We start from the raw sequence: 24,915 nt of genomic DNA, 5'->3' as shown, positions 1-24,915 counted from the left end.
ATTATCCAAGGATATTATATCAGATAGGGGAACTCAATTTGTATCAAGATTTTGGCAGATTCTTTTTAAGATTCTTAAAGTGGATATAAAACTATCTTCGACATTCCATCCTCAAACTGATGGACAAACGGAGTGTATTAATCAAGTTTTGGAGCAATATTTAAGATGTACCATTAATTACCAACAAGATGATTGGATAACTCTTTTGCCATTGGTAGAGTTTGCTTATAATAACATGATTTATTCTTCTACAAAATAAACACCTTTCTTTGCTAATTATGGTTATCATCCACGACTTGATATTTTTGACTTTTCAAAAGTTGATAATCCTGCTGTAAAAGATTTGGCAATTCATTTATCAGAGCTACATGCAACGATGAAGGCGCAGTTAAAAGAGGCTCAAGAACAACAAAAGGTCAATGTAGATGTCTATCGAAATGAAGAACCATCATTCATCTTGGGTGATAAGGTATGGCTACTTCGTCACAATATCAAGACTACTCATCCTTATGACAAGTTGGACTATCGAAGGCTAGAACCATTTTCTATTTCTGCACAAATCAATCCAGTTTCATATCGTTTACATCTATCGGAGTCAATGAAAATCCATCTAGTATTCGACATGTCTCTTCTTGAACCATACAAGACAGTGGACATACCAAGAAGATGACAAGCTCCACCTCCTCCTATAGAAGTGGACAGTAATGAAGAGTTTGAAGTAGAAGAAGTCTTAGATTCAAGGCGGTGCCGAAATAAATTAGAATATCTTGTCCATTGGTGCGGATATGGTATTAGTGAATGCACATGGGAGCCAATAAAGAATCTTGTAAATGCAGCAAAGGTGGTGGAGGCTTTTCATCAACAACATCCATCAAAATCAAGATAAAAATCTTCTTTATAAAAGAAACAACATCTAGGCAAGATAACATTCTACTTTCAATTCTTGTTCGTAGCTTCTTTGTAGAAGTGACGCTCAACATATAGAGAACCAACAACCAGCGGATTCGACTCAAGAGCCTTCATTTGCTGACCTGTCGGACAAGACATTATGATTGTCACAACCTTTAAGATGATACAATCGAGATGAAGATCTTCAAAAATGACATATTCTTCCCCGAATAGATGGCGAGATATAACGTGTTTGGTATTACGATTTGGGAACGGACTCCCGATGTTTGGTGATTGTGCTAGAGGTAGGAACAACTCTTGATGGTGTTTCAAATATTCTATTCGAAGGAAGTTACGAAGGCCTCAACAATGATCAAATAACTGGGTGGTCTTCCCGCCCTGGTATGGGACACTACCAATAGTTGAGAGGCCCTATCAATCATCTTTGAAGAAAAGAAAGATCAGAGTATGTGGTGAATACAATTCGTCGCATCATAGATTTTCTCAACATATGATATCCGCTCCTCGTGGAACTCGTCCCTAGAAGGGGGGATAATGTCACGGACATAATCATGTAAGCTAGTAATTATATATACAACTAGGTAGAAATAAGTAAAAGTAAGTAAAAGTAAGTAAATTCTATAGTATTTAATATGGAAGCTTTCTAGAAGCTTCATAGACACTACTTTGACTTCATAGGTGTCTTTAATTGACTTTTTGGATTAGAAACGTGGTCAACAAGTTAGTCATGTGCCACACATGTTGTTAGCTTGAAGATCAAGCTAATTATGTGGCCCACACGTAGAAGAACTTGCCTTGTAAGTCAAGGCATGTGTCCTACAAAGTCAACACATATTGGAGGTCCTATAGAACGTCGCCATGTAGCGCCTAATTAGATAGTATATATAGAGACAAGAGTGAAGGCTTCTTCACTCTTGTCAACTCCTTTCTTGCTTCTAGTCTAGTTTTAAGGGTCTCTAGTTTTCTTGTCTTTTGGCAATAGCTATTCCAGTTTCTTTTTCAATATATATCCTTGTTTATATATATTTTGTTACATCTCTTTGAGTGAAGGCTCACTTGTTTGAATTATTTTTTCATCAAGTTCTTGTCCTTGACATAAGCTTAACTACAATGAAGATAATTGCTTCATATTATATCTACACAAATTCTTTACTTTGGATAAGAAAAAGGCCTTAGAATCTAAAATTAATGAACTAGAGAAGAGATTCAATAGTGTGGCTTAATTAAGCCAAATGTCTAGATCTTATGTGACTATTAGAAATGAAAGAAGTTCTTTTTTTTCAAAAAATTATATGTTTGGTGCATCAAAATAAATGGTGGTTGTAGCTACCACACATGCCCAAATAATAGCTAAGAATATAGAACCTACAACAAGTGAGGTACTATAATCTTTGTCTGTTTGTTCAAGCAATTGTAGAGATACTAATATTCATGTACAATTGCCTTTATTTTTTAGCCTTATAGATATTAATTCTATAACAAAGCCTTCTAATTCAACTTCAGCACAAGATGAAGATATTAGTATTAATAACACAGTACATACTTTGGCTTATAAAATATTGAATATGCCTATATTTTCTAGTGTTAATTTGTTGGCTTCAAAATTTAATTTAACAGAGATCTTTCAATTAGCTAGTAAAATATTAGAAGGCAAAGTATCTATGTTATTATTAGAAAAAACTCAAGCAATAATAAAGCCTTTAATACAAGAAGATTTAGTTAAGTTACAAGTAAAACTTGCAACTAAAGCTATTGTCATATTTGATAAAGGTCATTTAAAGGCCACAAAAAAAATCCTTTAAGTGAGATGCCATTGGCTATAAAGATAGCATTTTTATCTAATATTGCTCCTAGACCTACTCAAAAATATCAAAATTTGCCTCTAAAAATTGTACAATTAGTTATCAACAACAACAATATGCTAATTGTTAGCCATACTAGTGGTAATATCACTCGTGCTACACCTTTGCATGTAATGCTAGATTTCAAGACTCAACCATTCATGATTGATAAGCAACTCGCTCAAGAATTAGGCCTTATTCCTACAAACTTGGAACCTTGTCTTTTCATCATTGTCACTTTAATAGGAGGCACAAAGCAAGCTAACAGCCATACTAATTATTCTTTATAATTAATATTTTATACTAAATCTGTAAAGTATTCATATTTTTTCTAAAGTATATACTAATTAGTGCCACCAACTACAATATTTTAGTCGATCAATAAGCCTTTTGTTTATTTGATTTTGGTTTAGATAATTATATTGAAGAAGTATGAATTTGATTGAGATGGTCTATTGGTGATGGAAAGAAAGAATTCATTTAAGTCATATTTGCAGCCATTGCTATAATTATGTCAGTAAAAATCTTATTTAAATATAGTGTATTTGCATTTGATTTGCCTTGTAGAGCAATTCTATTAAAATAAATATTAATATTTATGTCTCATTCTATAGAACCAACTAATCCACCATCTTTAGAAGTTTATACAAAACACTGGAAGGATCCATCTCTTTCTTGAAAAACTCATACAAAACTTTTTTGCCAATGTGAAGAGATCATATCTTCATTAGATATATTAAAGATATAAAAATCTTCTTTTTTACCTACCTTTGTCCAACCTATTCAATAGCATCCACCAAATGAGAGTATTATCCTTATAGAACTCTTTGTAGGCATTAGTAGCAGTATTAGAGGTTGGACTTGTTATTTGATGGTATATTCAAATGGATACTGAAACTGCACCTAACCAAGTAGTCCAACATCATCTCTAAATTTTGTTGATTATATATCTTAAACAATTACAACCTCTTACCATTCTTTATTGATTTAGTCAACTCCCTTGTGATATCATCTTTATTAGTGATGAAGATTTGAGGAGATTATGCCACATTAACTTATTAATTATTAGGTGGCTTTATCAAGGTCATTTATATGTTAGAATAGGTCACAAATTTGATGATCTTCAATCCAAATTATTTATAAATTTGATATTGCTTACATAGAAGTGATTTATGTATCAAATTATATCACATATGTGTATTTTTGAAAATGTACCACTATTAAGTGACATTTGAACATGAGTATTGGAGTCTTATCAATATATTAATCAATTCTTTGGTCCTCCAAACTTTGTAGATATTGCGGCTCTGGATTCCTATGTCCATCAATCTTGTTTGATTTAGACCAACCTGGCATTGTTTCACGTGCTTGCAAAAAGTACTTTCTAAAGTTTAACGATCTTTTGGATGCCATATTGATGATATTTTAGATGATAATCAAATTTCTTGAGTTATTACTAAAATTAATGAACATCCTCTTATCTTGTTTGATAACATAGAGACATCTCATCGTACATTTCTTATATTTGTGACATTTCTAATATCATTTGCATTTTGAGCACATGGACTTGGTATGGTTTAGAATGAAAATTCACAAACCTATGAAGAACCTAATGCCAATGAAAAGAAGTGTACCATGGGCTTTTTAACTAATACCATAGCTGCTTATGAACTTACTAAAGGATAATGTCATTCTTTCTTAAGCTAGGCTATGGACTTCAAGACTTTAAAATGGATTTTTGGCATATGCCTTACTATTCAAAAGTATTTTTATGACCATTTTAGTACTCTGAAATCAAAGAACAATGGTTAAGAGATAGTGGATGTTTAACTTATTTAAGTTGTGGAATCCAAATCATTTCTTTGTTTATAAAATCAAGTAATTAATGACCTACAAGTTCAATGTATCTTTTTAATTTTAGCTAAAAATTTGAAAAAAAATATATATATATTCAAAAGATTCTTTCTTAAGTTTTTTTTTTGAAAGATACTCTATATTCTACCAACTTTTTTAATTTACACAAATATTGTAGTGATGAAGCCCCTCATTAGTTAAAAATGAGGATGTTGAAAGCATAGGAATTGTTTCTAAATACATATTGACATAAAATACTCAAGATTCTTATGATCCATATATATGATGATTAAATTATAAGTGTCTTTTAGATAATAGTACCAATCTTGAAATGAATCTACAATTATAAGAATTTCTTTGTTGTAAATTTCATAATTAATCTTGGTTGCTAAAAATATTTTGGAATAAAAATCTATAAGATGAAGTTTATCATCTATTCTTATTTATGACAATACGGCACCTAGAGCAAAGTTTGATGCATCTATTTCTATAAAAAATGGCTTAGAAAAAGTCAACACAATACAAGATTGGTATAAAAATAAAGGTTGTCTTCAAAGCTTCAAATATTGCTCTTGCTTCTTAATTCTATCAAAATTTGTTTTATAAGTTAAACAGGTTAGTAGAGCTGTAAAAAAAAAAAAAAAAAAAAAAAAAAAATCTTTAATAAAAATCCAATAATAGTTGATAAATTTTAAAAAAATATTACACATCTCTTATTATTTTTGGAATCTTTCAATCCATAATACTTTGAAATTTCTTAAGATCTATTATAAGTCCATCATTTAAAATGATATAACCTAAGAAGTCAACTTGACTAGTGTAAAATATATAGTTTTCTATCTTAACATAAAATTTTGCATCTATTAATTTTTTTAACACACAATAAATATGAAATTCATATTTTTTTTTTATTCTTAGAATAGATTAAAATGTCATCTAGATAACAAACAATAAAATCGTCCAAAAACTCTCAAAAGACATCATTCATTAAATGTTGAAAAATTCCTAGTACATTTGTAAGTCCAAAAGGCATGACATTATATTCAAAATATCCACATCTGATTTGAAATACAATCTTCCATTTATCTCCTTTTTTGATGTATATCAGATTGTATGCCCCTCAAAAATCTATTTTTATGTAGATCATAGTTTGATTCAAATGATCAAGAGGTCCAAATATCAAAGGTAGTAGATACATGTTTTTAATGGTGATCTTATTGATTCCTAAATAATTAATACACATTTGTGATGAACTATCATTTTTCTTCACAAATAAAATAGGAGCTCCTATTAGAATTTTGGAATAATATATAAAATTCTTGACCAAATTCTTTTCAATATACTCTTTAAATTAAGCCAACTCATTTTATGACAAAGTGTAGATTGGTCTAAATGGTAGTTGAGCTCCTTCTTAAAGATCAATTGAAGTCATAGAGACCATGTTTTGAAAGAGTATTTACATTTTTTTTCTCAAATACATCTTTAAAATCTTGATATTGGCTAAGAATGCTATTTGAAGTCTTTCCATGATTAGATTACATCTGGCATAAATGACATAAGGTGATCTTTCTTTTGTAGCATATAAGAAAGTTCTTGAAACTATAAATATAGCTTTGTTTATACTAAACTAATGAATTTCTACTTAATTAATTATATTTTTAATTATAATTTTAAAAAAATTAAGATTATAAAAATTTTAATTTATTAAAGATTGTACTTTTTAACCATGATAAATTTGAAAAGATTAGATTAAAAGGAGATCTAATGATATTAAATACCATAAAGCTACTATGATGATTATTTACTACTTTTAGAGGAAATATTTCATGAATAATATCTTTATAAGACAATGGATGACTATCTATGACTTCTACATGAATATTTTTTTTTAATTAAAGATATATTATAAATTCTAATAAACTTTTCATCTAAAAAATAAGTTGAGGCTCTTGAATCTAACAAAGAATAGGCTTTGTGATGTTTAGGTCTTAAACTAATATCTATTATAAAATAAGGAGATGATTTTGAAGAAAGAATAAGATCTTCATTAGATATTGTGCAAGATTTTAGCCACATCATTCCTACTATAGCAGAATAAAGTTATTTTTTGACATGTTGTCTTCTTTGACAATCATACTTCTTGTTTTATAATTACATTACTTCTTTAGATAATATTGAATAATGTGCTTTGATTCTTTATAATATAAATATAATCTTTTTTGACAACAACAAATCTTTTCTTATTCAATAAGAAATTTGAAACACATTGCATCAATTTACATATCCTTTACTTTTGAAGGTACGTATTGAAAAGAAATTTGTGTTGATATTGGCTTGTAATAATATTGAAGCCTACTTATGTGATTTTCATACCAAAATTCAAAAAATTGATTATCATACTTCATAGCAAAATCAATTGTTTAATTCAATGTTTAAAGATCAAATAAATTAAGCATCAATTTTTTTATCTCATATTGTAATCCATAAAAAAATTAGCTAATAAATACAACATCATCTTACTTGATATCAATTACAAGTTGTCAAAATTGTGAAGAATACAATGTTATAGATTGATTTTATTGTCATAAAATATAGATCTTCTTTGTTGCAATACAAACTACATTATATTCTCTATATATAGATAAAAAATCCACCTAGATTTTTTTAAATTATCCAATATTGAATCAAATTATTTAAAAAAAGATAAAAACTATGATAATATTTTCAGAATAGAGAGAGTTTGCCTCAAGAAAGCACTAGGCTTCTGGTTGCTATTAAATGCTCAATCAAGTCTAAGATATTAAAGTTCCAAGTTTATATATATAATATTTTCTCTTTTAGGGAAATTAAATCAAAACATAAGCCTAAATACAACAAAAAAAAATATCCAAATATATGATAAAATGTTTTAAAATCTTATATATCCTTAAGGGAAATTTTTTCCAAACTTCAACAATTCATATCTCATGATCTAACTGTCCAAACAAACTAAAATTTTACATGAAGTATTGATATACTTTCAACAACTATTCAAACAAATTTCAACTACAAATTCGATACAAATCTTGAGATATCACTAAAATCCTAATAATAGCTTCAAATCCTTACTTACATATACTTGTATGCAATTTTCTTCATATCTCATAAAATAAGTACTCAAATACCATGAAACTTTGATTTAAAGCTTTTTAATTTAATAACACACACTTATAGAAATTTTGAGACAATAATTCGTCCAAAAACTCAAGATATGACTCCAATCATTACTATCAACAAAACAACTCTATTACTATCTTTGAATTACATGTGTTGTCTTCAATGCCTTATAATTCCTTCAACCAAACTTAGAATTCATCAAAAAATATATGAAAAGTTTAGCCAAAAAAGTTCTCTCTCCAACTCTAATTGTTGATCCTTTTCTGCTTTTTGTAAGCATATGTGATGCCCCAAAGGATGACAATAGGTACAAAATTGACACTTTAACTTTGAGCATCTATAACTCCTTCATAAAAACTCCAAATCACACATAATTTTCACCCAAAGTATATCCAAAAACCTAAACTTATTGAATTTAGCCTCTAAATCTCAAATGACTTCGAAAAAAAATCCTAATCCCAAATAAGGCTTCGGGCAGCCTCTTTGAAGCCAATTGGACATGACATTCGACCAATAGTGATGAAGATCTTCACCCCTTGCTTTCATCCAACCATACCTTGCTTTCATCCTTTCCAATAAGCCTCCTAATAGTTTACACTTTCATCTTTAGATTCTAACTTTATTTTAAGCTTTATACTAAATATCTAAATCCTACATAATATAAACACTATAATCAAAATAAATAAACTTCCAAATAAATTTTCTTATATCAACTTTCTTTAAATTTACTTATTAACCACTTTAATTTACATCAAGACTTACAAATAATATATGTTTTAATTAATCTTTTACATACTACAAGTAACTATAATACGTCAATGCAAAATCAAAAAGTAGTATTTCAATAAACTTGACTTATGATTTTAGAATTAAATAGCTTTGGAATTGAAGTTCAATTGCTAGTTGTACTTGATTGATGAATCCTTAAAACTTTGATCTTTTACCATCAAACTTCTCAAGTAAGGAAATTTTTGATTTTCAAATACTTCAATGGCGTTCAACCATAGAAGAAGGAATATGATTTGGTATAGATATTAAAGCATCTCCAATTATTTATATATCTCTACTTTTTACCATTCTTATTTTTCCTTATGGTAGTAAATTGAGTTGATGTATTTTAAGTATTAATTTTTTAAATTTTTCTTATATTCTTGCCATTATATTCTTTATTTTGATAAGATCTACCATAATAATACTTAAAAAATAAATAAATAAATAAATAAAAATATCTAATATTTCTTAAGACAAGTAAAAGAAATGACTTGAAAATTAAAAAAATATTAAAAACAATATCAATTTAGAAGAAGGTAATCTATAACTTCTAATACGCTCATGTCTTATCAAGAATAAAAAACATAATCCATTCTTAATGAAGAAAAGATAAAGCTCTAATATTGTAAGTATACTCTTGTCAATCTGTCAAAAATAAAAACTTGATGAAATCAAATAAGTAAGTAAAACTTTTTTAAAGAAGTATGATAATATAGAAATAAAGAAGTATATATATTAAAAAGAAACTGGAATGACTACTGCAAAAAGACAAGAAAATTAGAAATTCTTGAAACTAAATTAGAATCAAGAAAAGATTTAATAAAAGTAAAAAATACTAATCTCTTACTTATATATATACTATCTATTTAGGAGCTATATGGTGATGTTCTATAGGACTTTTAAAATATATTGACTTTATACAATACATAACTTAACTTGCAAGGCAAGTTTTCTATATGGACATCACATAGTTAACTTATTTCACAAACTACCAACACATGTTCCATGTAGTTAATTTTTTGACTAAGTTTCTAATCCACCAATCAACTACAAATACATGTAAAGACAAAGCAATGTCTATAAAGCTTCTAGGAAGCTTTTTTAAAAGATATTATGAAACTAATCTACTTTTATCTACTTCTATTTATTCATATTACCTAAGTAATAATTATGATAAATATATGTCGATGAAAAATTGAAGATTTCTTCTATTATGTCTGTTTCACACACTTCGGTGGTCTAACTGCTATAACACTAAGCTTAGAGGAGTATAATTTGGCATTCACATCATGGTAGTGTTTATCTTCATTAATGTGTATTTTGTAGTCCTAATTGATTGGAAGGGCTCTTAATCAACTAAAAAATTTTTGTGAAAGTGTATTGGATGTGCATTTGTATTTGGTTTAAATTACATATTTTATGATTGATTAGTAGCACTCAATATGTTGTATGTAACAATATTTGTTTACACAATAGCTGCTACATGATATAGTATTGGATACCAAATTCCATTGGATATATATAATTTAGTTTAGTAAGTGGTTTTTCATCCATTGATAGTTTTTTCATTAATTGATTTATTTATGTCAATTAGGATTTGAGTGCTTAGGTAGAAAGTAACCCTTGACTTGATATTCTTGTCAAGTCAAGTCTTGTGAATGATCTTGAGAGTGAGCGGGCTTGTTGTAAAGGTTTGCTTGGCTATGGTATTTTAGCCATTTTACTAAAGCTTTAGGATTTTTCTTATTTTCACACTTGCACTCTTGGATTCCCCTTTTGTGGTATAAGAAATAGCTTGACTTAGTTTTGTGTAGATTTCTAATCTTTCCTCAAAATATATTGGATGTACATTTGTATTTAGTTTAAATTACATACTTTATGATTGATTGGTAGCACTCAATATGTTATGTGTAACAATGTTTGTTTATACAACATAGGGTTTTAATAAATAATTAAGTATTATAGAAAATTTTAGTATTTATTTTCAAATAGTTATTATTTAATAAAATAAAAAATATTTTTAAAAAAAAAGAATTAAAATTTTACTAATATATTTAGATAATACACCAATTAAAAAAAATGATCAAATGTGGTAATAAATTATAATAAAAAAATTATTGATAAGACTAAAGAATACTTAAATATAGTTTATTACCATTTAATAATGTATTACCATATATTTTAAAATTAAGCAATAACTAAATTTTGTACTTATATTTAAATCTATAGAGATTATTGTTATAAAAATTATGGCTGATAATCCTTGAAATCTATTAAAAATTATTATTATTATTTATTACCTTATTTGATTAAAGAATAATTAAGATGAGATTGTAAGTAGAAAATTTCTATTTAATATTTACAATGACTTATAGTTTGCAATTTATAAAAAAAGGCAAAAGAAAAACATTATTTTACAATATTTTTCAAACTATGATCATGTAAGGAAAACAAACAAACAAACAAACAAACAAAAACGAACAAAAAAAACACTTGCACTTTGTATTTTAGTTTCAAAATTAATGAAAAAGTTGAAAAAAATAAAATATAATTAAACATCTGTGCAATTAAAAAAGAAAAAATTAAAAAGATTTACTACAAGGTGGTTGGAGAAACCACCTTTTATGAAATAAGAAAAGATTACATGTTTGGAGAAATGAAGAAGAATGTGAAGCCGTCTTAATGAACAAGGATCACTAAAGTTGTTTCAAATTTAAAATAAAAAAATAAAATAAAATAAAATAAAAAATGTCAGCTGCAGGAAAGAAGTTGATGGTTGAGGTGGTTTTCTATTGTAATTATCTTTTGCCGCTTAGTTTTGTAGGTAATGTAGATAAATATGAAGACTCCACCGAAGGATCTCACGAGATAAAAGATAGGGAAATTTTCATACAACCCCTCAAGTATCCTGAAATATCAGGAATATAGGGGTATTCTGTATATTTTAGGTTATTTTAAGGATATACAAATATGAAATTTTCCCTAAAAGATAACCAGAGGAGAATTCCCATGGATTTTCCGTCACTTGTGCAAAGATTTCATACCAAATTAGTCATATCAAGCGAAGGAGTTCGCCCATTTAGGTAAGGTTCATTAGCATCGAGAGCTTGCAAAGTCGGTGGAAAGAGGATTGGTTTTTCAGGTCCAGGGTGTGCCTGCTGGTGTGCATGTTCTTCATCGCGGTAAAAGAAAACCACAGATCTTATTCCAGATCATCATTCATGTTCTGTTATTTCTGTTTTTCTATGTTTTCGTCAGACAGTTCCACTTCACAACAGGCATACTTAACGGGAGTGCTCCATATCAATTCTGATGCAGGAAGCCAAAACGGATGAGCGATTTTGAGTTTCGACTTCTTATTGAGCAATGCAGACATTGCGATCAAGGAAAGTCGAATAAAGTAGAGAAAGTATAAAATTTGCATGTAAAATTTAAAATTACAAACAGAGTGAACAACTATGCTTTTGCAAATCACTGGGCCTAGAGTTGCTATAACTTATACAATACTCTACAAAAAGAATAGACCTCTGTCGCACAATGTGCAGCTGGACTTGCCCAATTTAAGGTATTGATATACGTGACTCTATATATTATGTCCATCCTCTGAATTCGCAGTTGAGGACCACTGCCTGCCACTTCAACTCGAGCAGTATCAGAATCAATTACTTCTATTTCACTGATCGTCTCAGCCTACTACAACAAGAACCCAACACGACCTCCAAATAATAGTGCAGGGAAAAGACCAATCAGACAACACTCATTCAAGCTTTTTGCCCGCCTCTGCGCGCTGAGAATGCTGCAACATTGCCTATTATGTGAAATCTTGAGTCAAAGTAGACTTGACTTCCCAATCAAAAATATTAGTAGGAAATCAGGATTCTCGTCACAATAGCTGGCAAAGTCAGCCAGTCGAAGTATTCCTCCCTTCTTTACATCAAGTCTGTCAAAAAGCAAGTGAACCTGCCGTACAAAGAACAATTATCAGTTGAGGCCAACACCTGAGTACCATCAATACATGTAAACTCGTAGACCTCTACATCTACCTCCTCATGGTTAGTCAGTTGTGCACACAATGCTGGAACAGCCCAAAATACAATCATTTTGACCTGTTGCTTTGAAACTGATGGGATGAGTACACGTAAGCTTCTCAGCAACGTCGGTTCATCTGGTAGATCATTTTCTTCACCACCACAAAAGTTGTATGCTGCAACTACAGCTTCTTTGAATCTTAAATGACTGCTTACATAAGCTATCCCTACAGCATACTGCCCAGCAATTCCAGACATGCAAACAAGGTAAGCTAGGAATTTAAAGGAGTTGTGAACTGAAAACAACATAAAAGCAGTATGAAAGATTAGTTCACTAATCTTTGAAGAATAAGAATTCCTGCTGTAGTAATTGAGGATACAATAACCTGGTAAGATCTGGAAAGATAAAGTACCTGCCGAAAACTGATGCAACCACTGTTGGTACGATCAAAGTATCGGTACACCTGCTGTAGCAGGGAACAATTAGGCAAATTTACCGCTTTAATATAGTCCTCGAAAGTGAGAGAACCCCTGCAATAATTTCAATACCAGCCCTGTCAGACATCACAACCCAAATATCCAGTTCTTAAGCAAGTCAAAACCGATATGATTAAGCTTGCAATTGAATGTTGGAGCACATGTGGGCGCGCCAATTGAAGGCTATCAAATTTGCAGCTATGTAATCTAATCTATAAGGTGCCTCCATCTAATACATTAACCAACCTTTTTGAGGAATCCATGGTTAGAAATTTAGATAAGCATCGCTTAGCGTCCTTGACTCTGAATGGAGAGATCTTGTTGAATTCCCCAAATTCAAGAAGAGCAGACCCACTATCGATGTTCAGTCTCACTGCTTCCATGGCCAGAGTGGCATCCTCAAATGTATGCTGAGTCACAGATGTGTTCATGGCTCGTGCCATTGTGAGGCGCACCCGTTCTGCAAACATCTGCGGATTTTTTGTTTCTGCCAAATTCGGATAGATAATAGGGAGATATTCAACCTGTAGATATTCAACCGATTCATCTTCATCTGATTAAGTGTTGATACATTCCAAACATAACAAAAAAAGACAAACAATTCAGTTCAATGGAGGGCCATAACAATAATGATTCACTATGTTCCTTGACAAACCCAATGACTACTCTTGACGTATGCGAATAAGTATATGCGTCTTTCAAGAATCTTCAAAAGAATAACAATTCTCTGTATTTACGATAATAATATGTGCGGATACAGGATGAACCAGCAAGAAAATCACATTTTGCTCCGTACGACACAGGACATTTGGCACCACCAATTCCAGTCGACTACACGAAAGCGTACACGGTTATGATGATTGAAGGAGTTATAATGAATAAAAAGAAATAGCATCAATAGGTTTGGAGGACATACCGACATGAAGTTATGAAACTGGGTCATTAAGCGGAAGAGAAGCCAATAAATGACCGGTCCCTCTGCAACCCAACATGGGTCCATGTGCACATATGAATATCGAATAAGGATTGGTTGAACAGGGAAGCCGGGTGTAAAGGCCCCTGCTTTGAAGGAAATGAGAAGTTTGCCATTCGTCGTGGTAGCCTCAGGAAATATCATTACATGACTCCAGTCATTGCACATAGCTTTCCGCTTGATTGCATCAGATGCATTTTGACGGGATGTTCTTGAGATTCGATCAACAGCAATTGCTTGCATCGCCTTAATGATAGCACCAGCTATTGGCAAGTTGAGGTTCTCATAAGCTGTGACTATTACTGGCAGATGCTTGAAGAAAAGGAACAATGGATCCGCAAACGTCACATGATTACTCACTAGAATGGGAGCCTCATGACGTGGAGCAGGCCTACCTTTCAAATGAATCCAATGAAAGCCACAGGCAAAAAGGTTCACCCGGGCACAGAGACGAACTGGTAGCATCAATGAACGACGCCATTGAGGAAATGGACTTGTCAACACATTCGTAGCTCTGAACAGAGCTAGTTTGGTAAGCAAGTATCCTAAAAGAAGTGAAGTCACAAAAACTAAGAGTCGCACCACCATTACGGGTAGCAAGAGTATAATTTTAAGTATCTCGTATGCTCCATCAAAATGGTTATCATTGCGAAATGGGTTGAAAGTCTCATTCAGCTCAATCTCTGGTGGTTGCCCCAGAGCCCCTGCACCCTGTCTCTCTTTCCTTCGCTGCTCAGAATTCATTTTGCAACGTCGTTTGTGCCTTCTAAACTGAGGCACATGGATTAAGAACAAGCTTTTCACCACATAAAGAGGATCCCCCTCTACCCCCAGTATAAACCAACAATTACTTGTCTCCTTTGAAGTTCAATTTCCTGTGATGATTCACCAATTTGCTACCGCTGCCCTCTTGCAAAATTCACCTACAAAATCGTCAACAATCACATTAATTTAACGTCTTCCTACACCATTTGTGTGAATACAGCCGCGAAGATACTTGCAAATTATACAGCACAATCAAAAAACTTCCTACCGAAGGGGATGTAAAGTATGAAAGAGTCAAAACTGGGTACATAATGCTTTGACACAATCTAAATAACCAGGGTATAGGGTTTTAGAATGGTTGACTTCACGACTTTCAATACAAGGTCAAAAGAACAACTATAAACATACACATAATTCAAGATCAACATACTTAAGCTCAATATTCGATCTGACTGTTAATCCATTATTTACAATTTACAAGATCGTACCTCATTGAATAATACTGAATTTATTTAACTTTGTTATTTCTCATCTGTTTAGTCAAAGGCATATGCAAATAGTAACATCTCAGTTCTGGAAATACATCAATTGAAGAAAGATATTCAGGTTCAATAAAAAGGTGAACAAAAACGAAGCTTTTAGCTACTTGGTGCTATAAGCAATTTTTCTCATGTTCCGATGACAATCATATCTATTTCCCAACATCGGTAGCACAATTCTGACAAGAACTTACTGTCATGTATTGACATGAAGCCATGGTAAATCGATGGAAGATAAGAGGTGACGAACGAAATCAAAGAAAGAGCAGAGCAAGAGCAAGAGGATCAAGTTGAAATGAAGGATGTATTTAATGATGAAAAAATCCAAACCCCAAGGTACAGCAATTATCTCCAGATATAATTTTGAATGCAATGGAAAATGCCAATATGCTCTAGGAGATGCGTAAAATCCCCAATAATCGTAAAAGTCATTTGAGATGAACCTCAAGCCTTAAATATTCACAACCAAGCTTACCAATGTCCACCTAATAATGAACTACTTCCGATTCCAAAACATAAGAGAACAAAGCATATCAACTAAAAGATTAATTATGCCGTGTCTGAACGCAATCAAGACTCATAAAATTCCAAATTACCCGAGTAGGAACTGCAGGGGATCCACAAGGGAAAATTCTATTCGCACCAAACTCCGAAACGGATATTGCACAGGTAAAACCACTTGAAATGAGTAAAGAGTATTAATTGAACTTCGCAGCTCCTCAGCAAAAAAGTTTCTCGTCAACCTACTATGATAGGTGTAACACGATGCGAAACTCCCGGTTGAGACGCAGTAATGCCACAGAAAGAGTTATGTACAGCTGCTTAAATGCCACAATTAACTGTGCGCATCAAGAGTGCTCAAGAGACCGCTACACGAGACCAACTGGCCGCTGAGAGGGTACAAAGCTGCTATATACAGCCAAAATAGTAGCAGAGCCAATCGAAGACACCTTCAAATCAAAGATGAATAAACGAATCCAGCAGGCAGTCATTTGGTATAATCTGACCTGCAGCATGATTCCAAACACTACTCCGCGAAGCATCCTCCACGCCAAACGCACAAAACAAGTGAACTTCCACTAGTGCTGGAACGATCACCTTCGAAGAAAAAAAAAGAATTTATAAAAATCTACCTCGCGGTTCAAGCCAACCATCAAAGCCCAGACTAACCAGCTTCCTCCACATTCTAATCGCTCTGTTTACAACTTTCAAATCTTCCAAACATGATATTTAAAACTAACAAGCAGACAAGGCAGGCAAATAGAATTGGAAGTAAAGCACCAGATGGAAAACATTAATCGGGACCACAACCAGTAGGATGTTAAGAGAAACAAGCGATTCGACAATGGCAACATACAATCAATCAACAAGTTCAATTCACCGAAATGAACAGGGGAAAACGACAGCAGAAGCTCGATGCGCAAACAACCCTAAGCAAATCGCCAGGGGGAAGGCTAACAAGAAGAAACCGGTCTCAATCAGGGTTGGCGAACTGAACCTGGCGGATGCGTCAGCATTGCGACTACAGGCAGCGGTGAGCTTGGAGCAGACAGGAAGCGATCGGCATCGAGAGTGGCATGGCGTGACGAGGTGGAAAGCTGTGGCAAAGGATCCCGCAATGCAGCCAACAGAGGATGCTGCGGGAGACAAATGCGGCGAAGACGAATTTGGATGAACAAACCAGAGTGTATTCTCGACGAACAGTCCACGTGGTGGATGAAATTCCAGCGTGTGTCCTGTATGGATGACGTGGAAAGAAAGATTTGAGTGGGATTCCTCTCGTTTCTCGTGCTTGTGTCGACGTCGGAATGTGGTCGCAACGTCGGGATTTGGACTAATAGTTGGAGGGTGGGTCCTCCGATGGGATTTGTTGCTTCCTGTCCTTTTTGCTGAGATAAGGGTTTGGCTATTTCCGAGTGAAAATATGTCGCCATCAGTGGCTCTGCCTTAATGTTGTTCACGCTTTTGTTGCATTTATGGTCTGATTGAGACTTCACGTCTCTATCTTATAAACATCACACATTCTTTGCCCTATCAAAATTTAAAAGTCCCAAATTATTCATATATGATTTTTTTTAATGTGTTTGACAATAATGTCAAACTTAAACATTGGGATACACTGAGTGTTGTCAAAGGTATAAATTTACTCAAATTCATATTTAATATATTTAATAAAGATATAAATAAAATACTATTAATGAAATAACTTCTTTTACTCGTTTGTGCCTAAAATTGAAAAATCGAAGATTTTACATTTTTTAAAACAAATCTTGACCAGTGTGCATCAAATTTAAACAATCAACTGACAGAAAATGAAATTCAAGACCATAAATATTACTATAAATAAAGTAAAAAAAAACTTCTATTTTGAACTTCATTGTACACGTATACATTTAAAAGGTAAAAAGTGTAAAATCATTCACAATCATTGAACAAACCTTCAGAATGTTGTTCCTGTCATATTAAAGTTGTTTGTCATGCTAGTCTTGGATTGCTTTATTATCAATTAATGACTCAAATATTCTAAATAAATTTTTTGTTTTTATATATATATATATATATATATTCAGATCTTTCAACTAGGTTCTTGAAGCACTTCTTCTTGTGACTTGTTGATAACATTTTGAAGAGTTTGTTTATTTTAGTATATTTGTTGTTTTTATGTGGTTTAAATTAGACATTGTATGGTTCTTTTTCTATAACTTATAAAATGTGTGAAACTATATATTGTGAAACCATGCAACTTGATTGATTCAATCAAACATACACATGGTTTCATTTCAAACCATACATATTTTTATGACTTATAAGATGTGTCAAATTCTGTGTTCTCCATATTTCTCAAGTTTCAGTGCTCTCGCATTCTCCATGTTCCCTACTTCATAGCCAATTAGAAGGCTTCTTTGACTTATTTCTAATTTGTTTTACATAATAGATGTACATACATACATTTATACATCTATTTTAAATTTAATTAGAGCATAAAATAATAAAATTTATATTTCATTAATTAGAAAAATAAAAATCAGCTATTTTCCAAGGATTACATCTTTTTTATCTATGACTGAAAACTACAAAAACCATGATTAAAATTCCATAAGTAAATGAATTTTCTTAATAATTCCACGATCAAATAATCAAATTCTATGTTTGAAAAATTTATGGTCTGAGGAGAGTTTTTTTAATGATAAAAAAAATTAAAATAATATTTAGAATCTCGCAATTTAATATTTTCCAAGAAAAACAACAATTCTAATACCAACGATGCATGACATAGTTGTGTCGAAATGAAGACGGACTGAAGGGCGTTCATTATCGTGGGAGGAGCACCTGACCGTGAATCCCACTCCCGCCCTTTCTTAAAACTTTGAATTAATAAAGTAAAAGTGAATCGAGGGGCAAACAGAGAAAGACACTTCTAGATTTTGCCTTCAACGACGCTTCTGTTTTGCTATCTATCTTTGAACGATCCGTCCATTCCGCCAATGCTTCATCGCATGAGGACTCGCCGATCATCACTGAAGACGTGGGAGGAATTTGTTTGGGACAATTAGGGTTACAACAATCAGCTCAGTGGCTGACTGACTATCGATCCTTCTCCAAGGAAATTGTTGCACGATCGTATACGAGGGTGGTTAGGTGGATGCAGTGAATGAGCACTCTGGAGATTGTGCCGAAGATTTAGAGCACGCTTGATTGAATCGATCGAGTCGATTGCCTATTGGAGCGATTGCGCAAGTGGAACATTGACTTAGGTTTTGACAGATTCTAGGTTGTGAGAATGGAGATGTCTGCAACAGGGACAGCCAAGGTGGACTTGGACGCCCTCATGGCTTCCTTCAATGAGCGAATCAATCTGCTTCGGAATCTCACGCTCGTGCGCAGTGGTGAGTTGCATTTCTCATCCCTCTTGTGCTCTTGCTTTTTGGCATTTTGCTCCGTTGTATTGGAAGGGTTTGAGATTATTCATCTCATTTACTCGCCTTCTGAATGTCTGCACGGTTCAGGAGTAGTAACCTCTGGTCTCTAATGTTTTTTGTGCACTGTGTTCACTTGTTTACGGTGATCTCTAAATGTGCAAAATGTTTGTAGTATGGATTATGTTGGATAGCCTCGATTTGAATTCCTGATTTAATCTGCAAATCTCAATTATTTTCTTTACGTTAGGACATGCAATTACCTGTCTGGCCGAATTGCACACTTTCTTGAAGTACTGAACATGAATCGTGGCTACAAGAGCAGGAGGTTCACATGTAGGAGAATTAAAGTCTTTGGATACAGCTCTGAGCACAGCAGAGCACCACTTGCGAGTCATCAAAGCCTTCATGAAGCGGGAGGCTGAGTCGTTGGCTAAAGTGCAGGTGCCAAGTTTGTCTCAAAAACCTGGTGTTGAAACATTTGTATCAAAGAATTATTTCAAGCATCAAAAGATATTTCGGGGCTTTGTGTATGCCTTTCCGTCTTTTAAAATATGATCAAACCAGGATTCATCGGTTACCAGAACTAAGTACTATACCTTTTACCGACTTGACTCTGGAACCTGAATTTTAATGACAGGTGTTAGTTGAACTTTCTTCGCAACAAACAGCAAAATTGCAACAGATTTGTTCCAATTTACCAGCCCGCTTGCCTGGAAACGAGATGCATGTGGAGCCAGCTGTCGCTAGGTTTGTCTTCGTTTCTTATCCTTAGTCTATTCTCTCAACTTTTTACATATGCCCCTGTTATTATGCAAGTGGATACATCTGTTAGTTACACTTCCACTGGCGGTGTTAGTGAGGCATGAACTAGCCTCATGTAAAAATCCTTTGGTATTAAATTATATGTGACATGGACTTGAGAAAATATGCTAATTTAACACTTCCCATATTTAGAGCTTATGTTCCGTCTTCCTCATCCTTGGTATTTAGGATTGAATTTAGCTTTGTTTATTTAGAATTGAGGAGGGCGTGACAAGGTTTGCACTAGTGGTACTTTGGCATACATTTTTAAATAAAGGTGATAGTTCCTGCTTTTTTCTCTGGAAAATACTTCTCACAGTGTAGTTGTGACCACTTCAGCTCTACGTCGAATCCTCAGAAAGCCAATAATTCTACAGCTGTCCCTGCAAAGACTGCTCCTCCAAAAGTAAAGAGCTCCTATATTTTTGTGTGATATCTCTCCAAATTAGAATTTTCTGATGTATTCAAATTAGATTTTTTCTGATAGTTTTGTTGATTATTCTTCTGGTATAGTATGATGTCTCTGCTTCAAGTAATGCAGAACTTTGAAGGAAGTCTGTATGGCTGCGTCTTTTCTCTGTCAAATGTACTTCTACTGTTATCTTGCAAACTTTGTGGAAACATGACTCTTCTGCTCTGATTTCTCATAAGATTGAAGAGTTGAATGCAGGAAAAGAGAGGCAAAGAACCACCCCCTCGATGGTACGTGAGTGTGGATGAGCTTTCATCACTTTCAAGGTACTCCAGCACCGTCTCTAACAATGATTGAATGATGCTGAATTTAATAATCAGCCTTTGGGCAGTATCTCTGTATTGTGGCGAATGCATTCATGCTTTGATGAAATGGGAAGGCTTGTTCTGTGATTTAGTGATTGAAGGGGTCCTAACGTTTACCGTGCTGTTCCTGATTCAGTTATATGAGAGGTCGTCTCACACTTGAGAAGTTAAATACTGCTATTGATGAAATGGCTACATTTGCGACTGGAAATGCTAAACTTCTCACTGCTCCTAGACAAAAGGCATGTGAAATCTCCCCCCACCCACCAGCAAATTTGTGAAATTTATTTTCCAAGTATTTTTATTAGTACGTAAATTATGAAGAACGACTTTGCTTTATGACGTTGTATTTGTGTTGCTTCTGACCCCGACCCTCATTTTTGCAGCTCGGCGAAGAAGGATGGAATAGAGTTTTGGTAAGAAGCTCTTAATTTTAATTTTTAATACGCGCAATTTGGAAATATTTTCACCTGTTCTCTATTTTTTAACATAAAGTCACCCAAATCTATGTACCTAGATTTGGGTGATTCTCAGTGCATGGCTTTCGGGTTTCCTTTCCTTTTGTTACAGGTCGCTAATGAAATTCGGAGCTGCACTTCTATCTTTTGACCCATTGTCCCAAAATTATTTGTCAAATTCGAAGGATGTGCTAGTTGTTCATTGAACTTTTGCTAAAGTTGAGCTCTTACACATGCTTGATAAACGCAGGAACTCCGAGATATAGCAATTGCGGAAAATGTCAAAGGGAAACATTTTTTCTTGGAATCAGATTTGAAGGGTGAAGTCCTCAAATTGGATCACACCGGAAAAGCAGTGTTAACTGTGAGTACCGTTATGATTTACAATGAATTATTTAGCGAAAAACTGATTACTTTGCTCTGTTCCTTGAATTTGCTTCTGTTTATGTCGAAACGTAATAACCGTCTTCTCTAACCATGAAATTCAACAGGTTTTGCGACACCTTGGTCGAATCAATGAAATTCGCTGTGGTCGGAACCGAGTTTTTTCTATAAATAGAAACTGAGTCGTGAAAAAAAAGGCAGTGGAATGTTTCGTAAATGGAGTTTTTCGCTCAAAGCTCACTGTGGTCGTTCCTCAAGATTCATCTGCTTCATACTTGCAGTTAATTTGAGACACCGTTCAACCAACATAAGTTACTCTAGTTGGCCACAACCACCTGAAGTTGACCAGGTATTTACATTATGGATGCCTTGTTTCATTAGTACGGTATGGAAGCCCTCTTCCATCTGGATCATCTGAAGTTGATTTAATTTTTGACCAAGGGCAAGAAATGTGTTGCAGCCGTGACTTCTCAACACGAGCATCTAAGGAAGCGTTGCTGACACTCTATTCGTAGTTTCCAATCGCGAGAAGTCTGTGTGTGAAGCTACTGTACTCTTAGATGGCACACGTGAACATGGGGACGTTTCCAGACATTTCGACATCCATTTGAAGTACTCCACTTTCACATGCGGACCTGGAATGGACAGACCCAGAATACAGAGTTGAATCCAATATCTGAAACTGCCCACAAAATGCTGGTACCTTGAAATATTGGCTATTGACAGTGTTCGAATGCTTAGCCTTTGGCTAGCTGTTCAATATAAGCCAAGAGTTATTGCCGCACTTGCTTCCAAAGTCATTTGTGCTAAATAAATGTTAGATGTATTTACTTAACATTTGCGACAGATTACTTGTTCAGATTTGGTGGAGCTGTCTCCTTGTAGTTTTTGAAGTTCATTTAACTTACTACTGCATATATGTACGTTATCCTGAGTGATTTATTTTGGTGCACCCACGCGTTTTACAAAAGGGCATGGTGAGGCTGCTGTGCAGAGTGTAAGATCTGCCAATTTGACACTTACAGCTCATCTTGTTGGTGTGATGGGACATGCATACCTGTTCCCAGCCGTGTCTGGTGCCACAAAGACACATCTGACAACATATATTGGTAACATATTCAAGATAAATTGTTTGTGAAAGATGGTAAAGTACTCGAATCATTGATTGATGAATTCTACAGCTAAATTGGAAGATGAACCCCCACATGATAAATAAACATCTCAAAAGTCCGACTAAAGTGAAGCACATGCATGATCACCTTTGATATCAGCTTTCAATATGATTTCTTTCTTTAATTTATATTTAGGAGAATGTTAAATTGACTCCACCAGCCGTTAATTTGATCCACCCATCATCAGAATCACCAAAAAGTATATCATTATCTACTAACAGTAGTACTTGTATTAATTCCAAATTTGAAAATAGATTGTCAAGGTGCAATGTGTTACTATAAACATTATTAGAAGATCATAAGCACCTGTCCTTGAATGTTTTATTAAAGATGTTTTATCAACGCCTTGTTCATTGTTTGTTGTAGTATTGGCAAAGGCATTGTTACTTAATAGAGTTAAATGCCATGTAATAAATCACCAATACTTAAAACTTCACTCTAAATTGTAGCAGTACTACTGAGCTTGTGCAATGTGGCATCAAGATGCCCCACTATGAGCTCAAGAGTTCTTTAAAAGGGGTTGCTAGTTTTTCAAGCATAATCCAAAAACAGACCATAATTTAACCTCACTACTTGTTTCTTGTCTTCTTTGATTTTGGATTCTCACTTTTTGAGGCTAGATGTGCCAAGTGATTATAACATGGATATTTATAACTAGGTTTTGAGTAAGTAAGCTTCTTCTTGAAAGCTTACAAACCTTGCAAGCTCTTTCCAAAAAAGCCATCTCCAAAAAAAAAGTCATGCTTCAATTGTTGTGCTCTTTGAATTCCTAAAGAGTATAAAAAAAGTTAATTCAAAAATACTAGATTTATATAATTCTACAAAACTTTGGTCTTATCAACTTATTTTTTTAATACTAATATCCAACCAACTATTTGACATCAATTACTTTGAAAGTAAAAATGAGACTTCAATTAAGGCTTAAAGTATGAATGTAGGAATTATTTTAAGGCCTTCTCTTAGAATAGTCGGAGGTCAAGATATTAGTATGACTAAAAGTTCGGAGTCCAAGTTGGATGCCATTATGAATGCTCTTGCTACGTTATCACAGAGAATTGCAGAGATTGAAGGAATCATTGCAAGACTTCATAATGATGGAACATCCGAGATGGCACAATTGAGGATTCACCAACCTCAAGCTTCAGCACTAAGAGAAGCAACTTTGCCTCTAGTTCAATAAGGATTGTTGGTCTTACAACGAAAGGAGCCATGAATTAGTCTTCCAGATAAGTTTGATGGTACGCATTCCAAGTTTCGAGGTTTTGTCAATCAAATTAGATTGATAATAGCTTTACAGTCCAAACACTATCCGATGGAAGAGTCACGTGTTGGACTCGTTCGAACTTTGCTCACGGGGCAAGCTCTATCATGCTTTGCTCCTTTATTTGAGAAAGGATTATCAATTTTGAACAACTTCAAAATTTTTTTGGAGGTAATTGCGGAAGCATTTAGCAAATATGATAAGATGTGATGGGCTACAACAAAGATTTGGTCACTACGACAAGGAACACGTTTCGTGTCTGTCTACGCATCAGATTTCAGATAATTAGCATGCGACATCAATTGGGACGAGGAAGCATTGATGAGTCAATTTTATTGGGGCTTGAGGGACAACGTGAAAGATTTCTCTCTTTTCGATCTAAAAACGCTCAACAAAGCCATTAGTCAAGCTGTGAAGTGCGATAACCGCATATTCCAACGTCACTAAGATCAACGTTTAAGACAACATACGCTGCACCATGCTCCAATTATATCAAAAAGCAGTTTGAATTCACATTTAGAGATGGAAGACATGCAAATTGATGTGATATGTGTCAAATTCCTAATTCTAGAAGAAAAAAGTAGCGTATGGAGGAAGGACTATGCTTGTATTGTGGTGAAGAAGGCCACAGAGCTGGAAACTGCCCTAAGAAGCAAAATCGACGCATTATCAGGACTAGAGGCATATTTATTTAGAAAAACGAGGATGCCTAGCCATAATAGGGACCATGCAGTTGGACAATTCAATACCACATCAATAATCAAGTTCCTCTCTTTTCGCTCAGCCTGCCCATTGTTTTACCATTCTTCTACCTTTTGGCCGTCAAAAA

General features: G+C 33.5%; 2 protein-coding genes and 1 long non-coding RNA gene across 16 annotated transcripts; 2 read left to right on the top strand and 1 right to left on the bottom strand.

Annotated features, from left to right (window-relative positions):
• The first annotated feature begins 9,072 nt into the window (after nucleotides 1–9,072).
• On the top strand, nucleotides 9,073–12,469 carry LOC149989143 (uncharacterized). Its single transcript, XR_016503299.1, has 2 exons — nucleotides 9,073–11,614; nucleotides 11,850–12,469. It is a non-coding gene; the product is annotated as an uncharacterized LOC149989143 (long non-coding RNA).
• LOC112283981 (lysophospholipid acyltransferase LPEAT2) lies at nucleotides 11,933–16,965 on the bottom strand. Of its 13 annotated transcripts, XM_073534912.2 has the most exons (8): nucleotides 16,812–16,956; nucleotides 16,321–16,411; nucleotides 15,263–15,306; nucleotides 13,953–14,932; nucleotides 13,283–13,560; nucleotides 12,973–13,090; nucleotides 12,638–12,796; nucleotides 11,933–12,491 (listed from the first exon to the last, which is right to left on the bottom strand). In XM_073534912.2, exons 4-8 carry the CDS (start codon nucleotides 14,751–14,753, stop codon nucleotides 12,360–12,362), a joined length of 1,488 nt encoding a protein of 495 aa, XP_073391013.1. In that variant the 5' UTR covers nucleotides 14,754–14,932; nucleotides 15,263–15,306; nucleotides 16,321–16,411; nucleotides 16,812–16,956; the 3' UTR covers nucleotides 11,933–12,359. The 13 variants fall into 13 exon arrangements, with proteins under 13 accessions (XP_073391013.1, XP_024379176.1, XP_090107299.1 ...); XM_024523408.3 differs by lacking the exon at nucleotides 15,263–15,306; XM_090251173.1 differs by lacking the exon at nucleotides 15,263–15,306 and having other exon boundaries at nucleotides 16,671–16,817.
• A 1,795-nt stretch (nucleotides 16,966–18,760) lies between these two features.
• Nucleotides 18,761–22,781, top strand: LOC112283277 (SKA complex subunit 1 homolog). 2 transcript variants are annotated; one of them, XR_016503298.1, is made up of 10 exons: nucleotides 18,763–19,200; nucleotides 19,556–19,674; nucleotides 19,871–19,980; nucleotides 20,374–20,440; nucleotides 20,705–20,772; nucleotides 20,948–21,053; nucleotides 21,198–21,227; nucleotides 21,520–21,633; nucleotides 21,761–22,002; nucleotides 22,114–22,781. XR_016503298.1 is itself a non-coding variant. In XM_024521799.3 (9 exons), exons 1-9 carry the CDS (start codon nucleotides 19,095–19,097, stop codon nucleotides 21,833–21,835), a joined length of 795 nt encoding a protein of 264 aa, XP_024377567.1. In that variant the 5' UTR covers nucleotides 18,761–19,094; the 3' UTR covers nucleotides 21,836–22,623. The 2 variants fall into 2 exon arrangements, 1 of the variants encoding a protein (XP_024377567.1); XM_024521799.3 differs by having other exon boundaries at nucleotides 18,761–19,200; nucleotides 21,761–22,623.
• The last annotated feature ends 2,134 nt before the right edge of the window (nucleotides 22,782–24,915 follow it).

The sequence above is a fragment of the Physcomitrium patens genome, chromosome 6 (genome assembly GCF_059467195.1).
Source record: "Physcomitrium patens ecotype Gransden chromosome 6, ASM5946719v1, whole genome shotgun sequence".
NCBI classification, from domain to species: Eukaryota; Viridiplantae; Streptophyta; class Bryopsida; order Funariales; family Funariaceae; genus Physcomitrium; species Physcomitrium patens.
The sequence above is the reverse complement of the archived record's forward strand: the minus strand, read 5'-3'. Positions and strand labels throughout refer to the sequence as shown.

Coding starts and splice junctions, on each gene's coding strand:
- LOC112283981 (XM_024523407.2), bottom strand. CDS start 14,753: ATGAATTCTGAGCAGCGAAGGAAAGAGAGACAGGGTGCAGGGGCTCTG. Junction 13,091..13,282: donor ACCATGGATTCCTCAAAAAG/GTTGGTTAATGT, acceptor AAATTATTGCAG/GGGTTCTCTCACTTTCGAGG. Junction 12,797..12,972: donor GTTGCATCAGTTTTCGGCAG/GTACTTTATCTT, acceptor ATTGCTGGGCAG/TATGCTGTAGGGATAGCTTA.
- LOC112283277 (XM_024521799.3), top strand. CDS start 19,095: ATGGAGATGTCTGCAACAGGGACAGCCAAGGTGGACTTGGACGCCCTC. Junction 19,675..19,870: donor AGTCGTTGGCTAAAGTGCAG/GTGCCAAGTTTG, acceptor TTTTAATGACAG/GTGTTAGTTGAACTTTCTTC. Junction 21,054..21,197: donor TCACTGCTCCTAGACAAAAG/GCATGTGAAATC, acceptor TCATTTTTGCAG/CTCGGCGAAGAAGGATGGAA.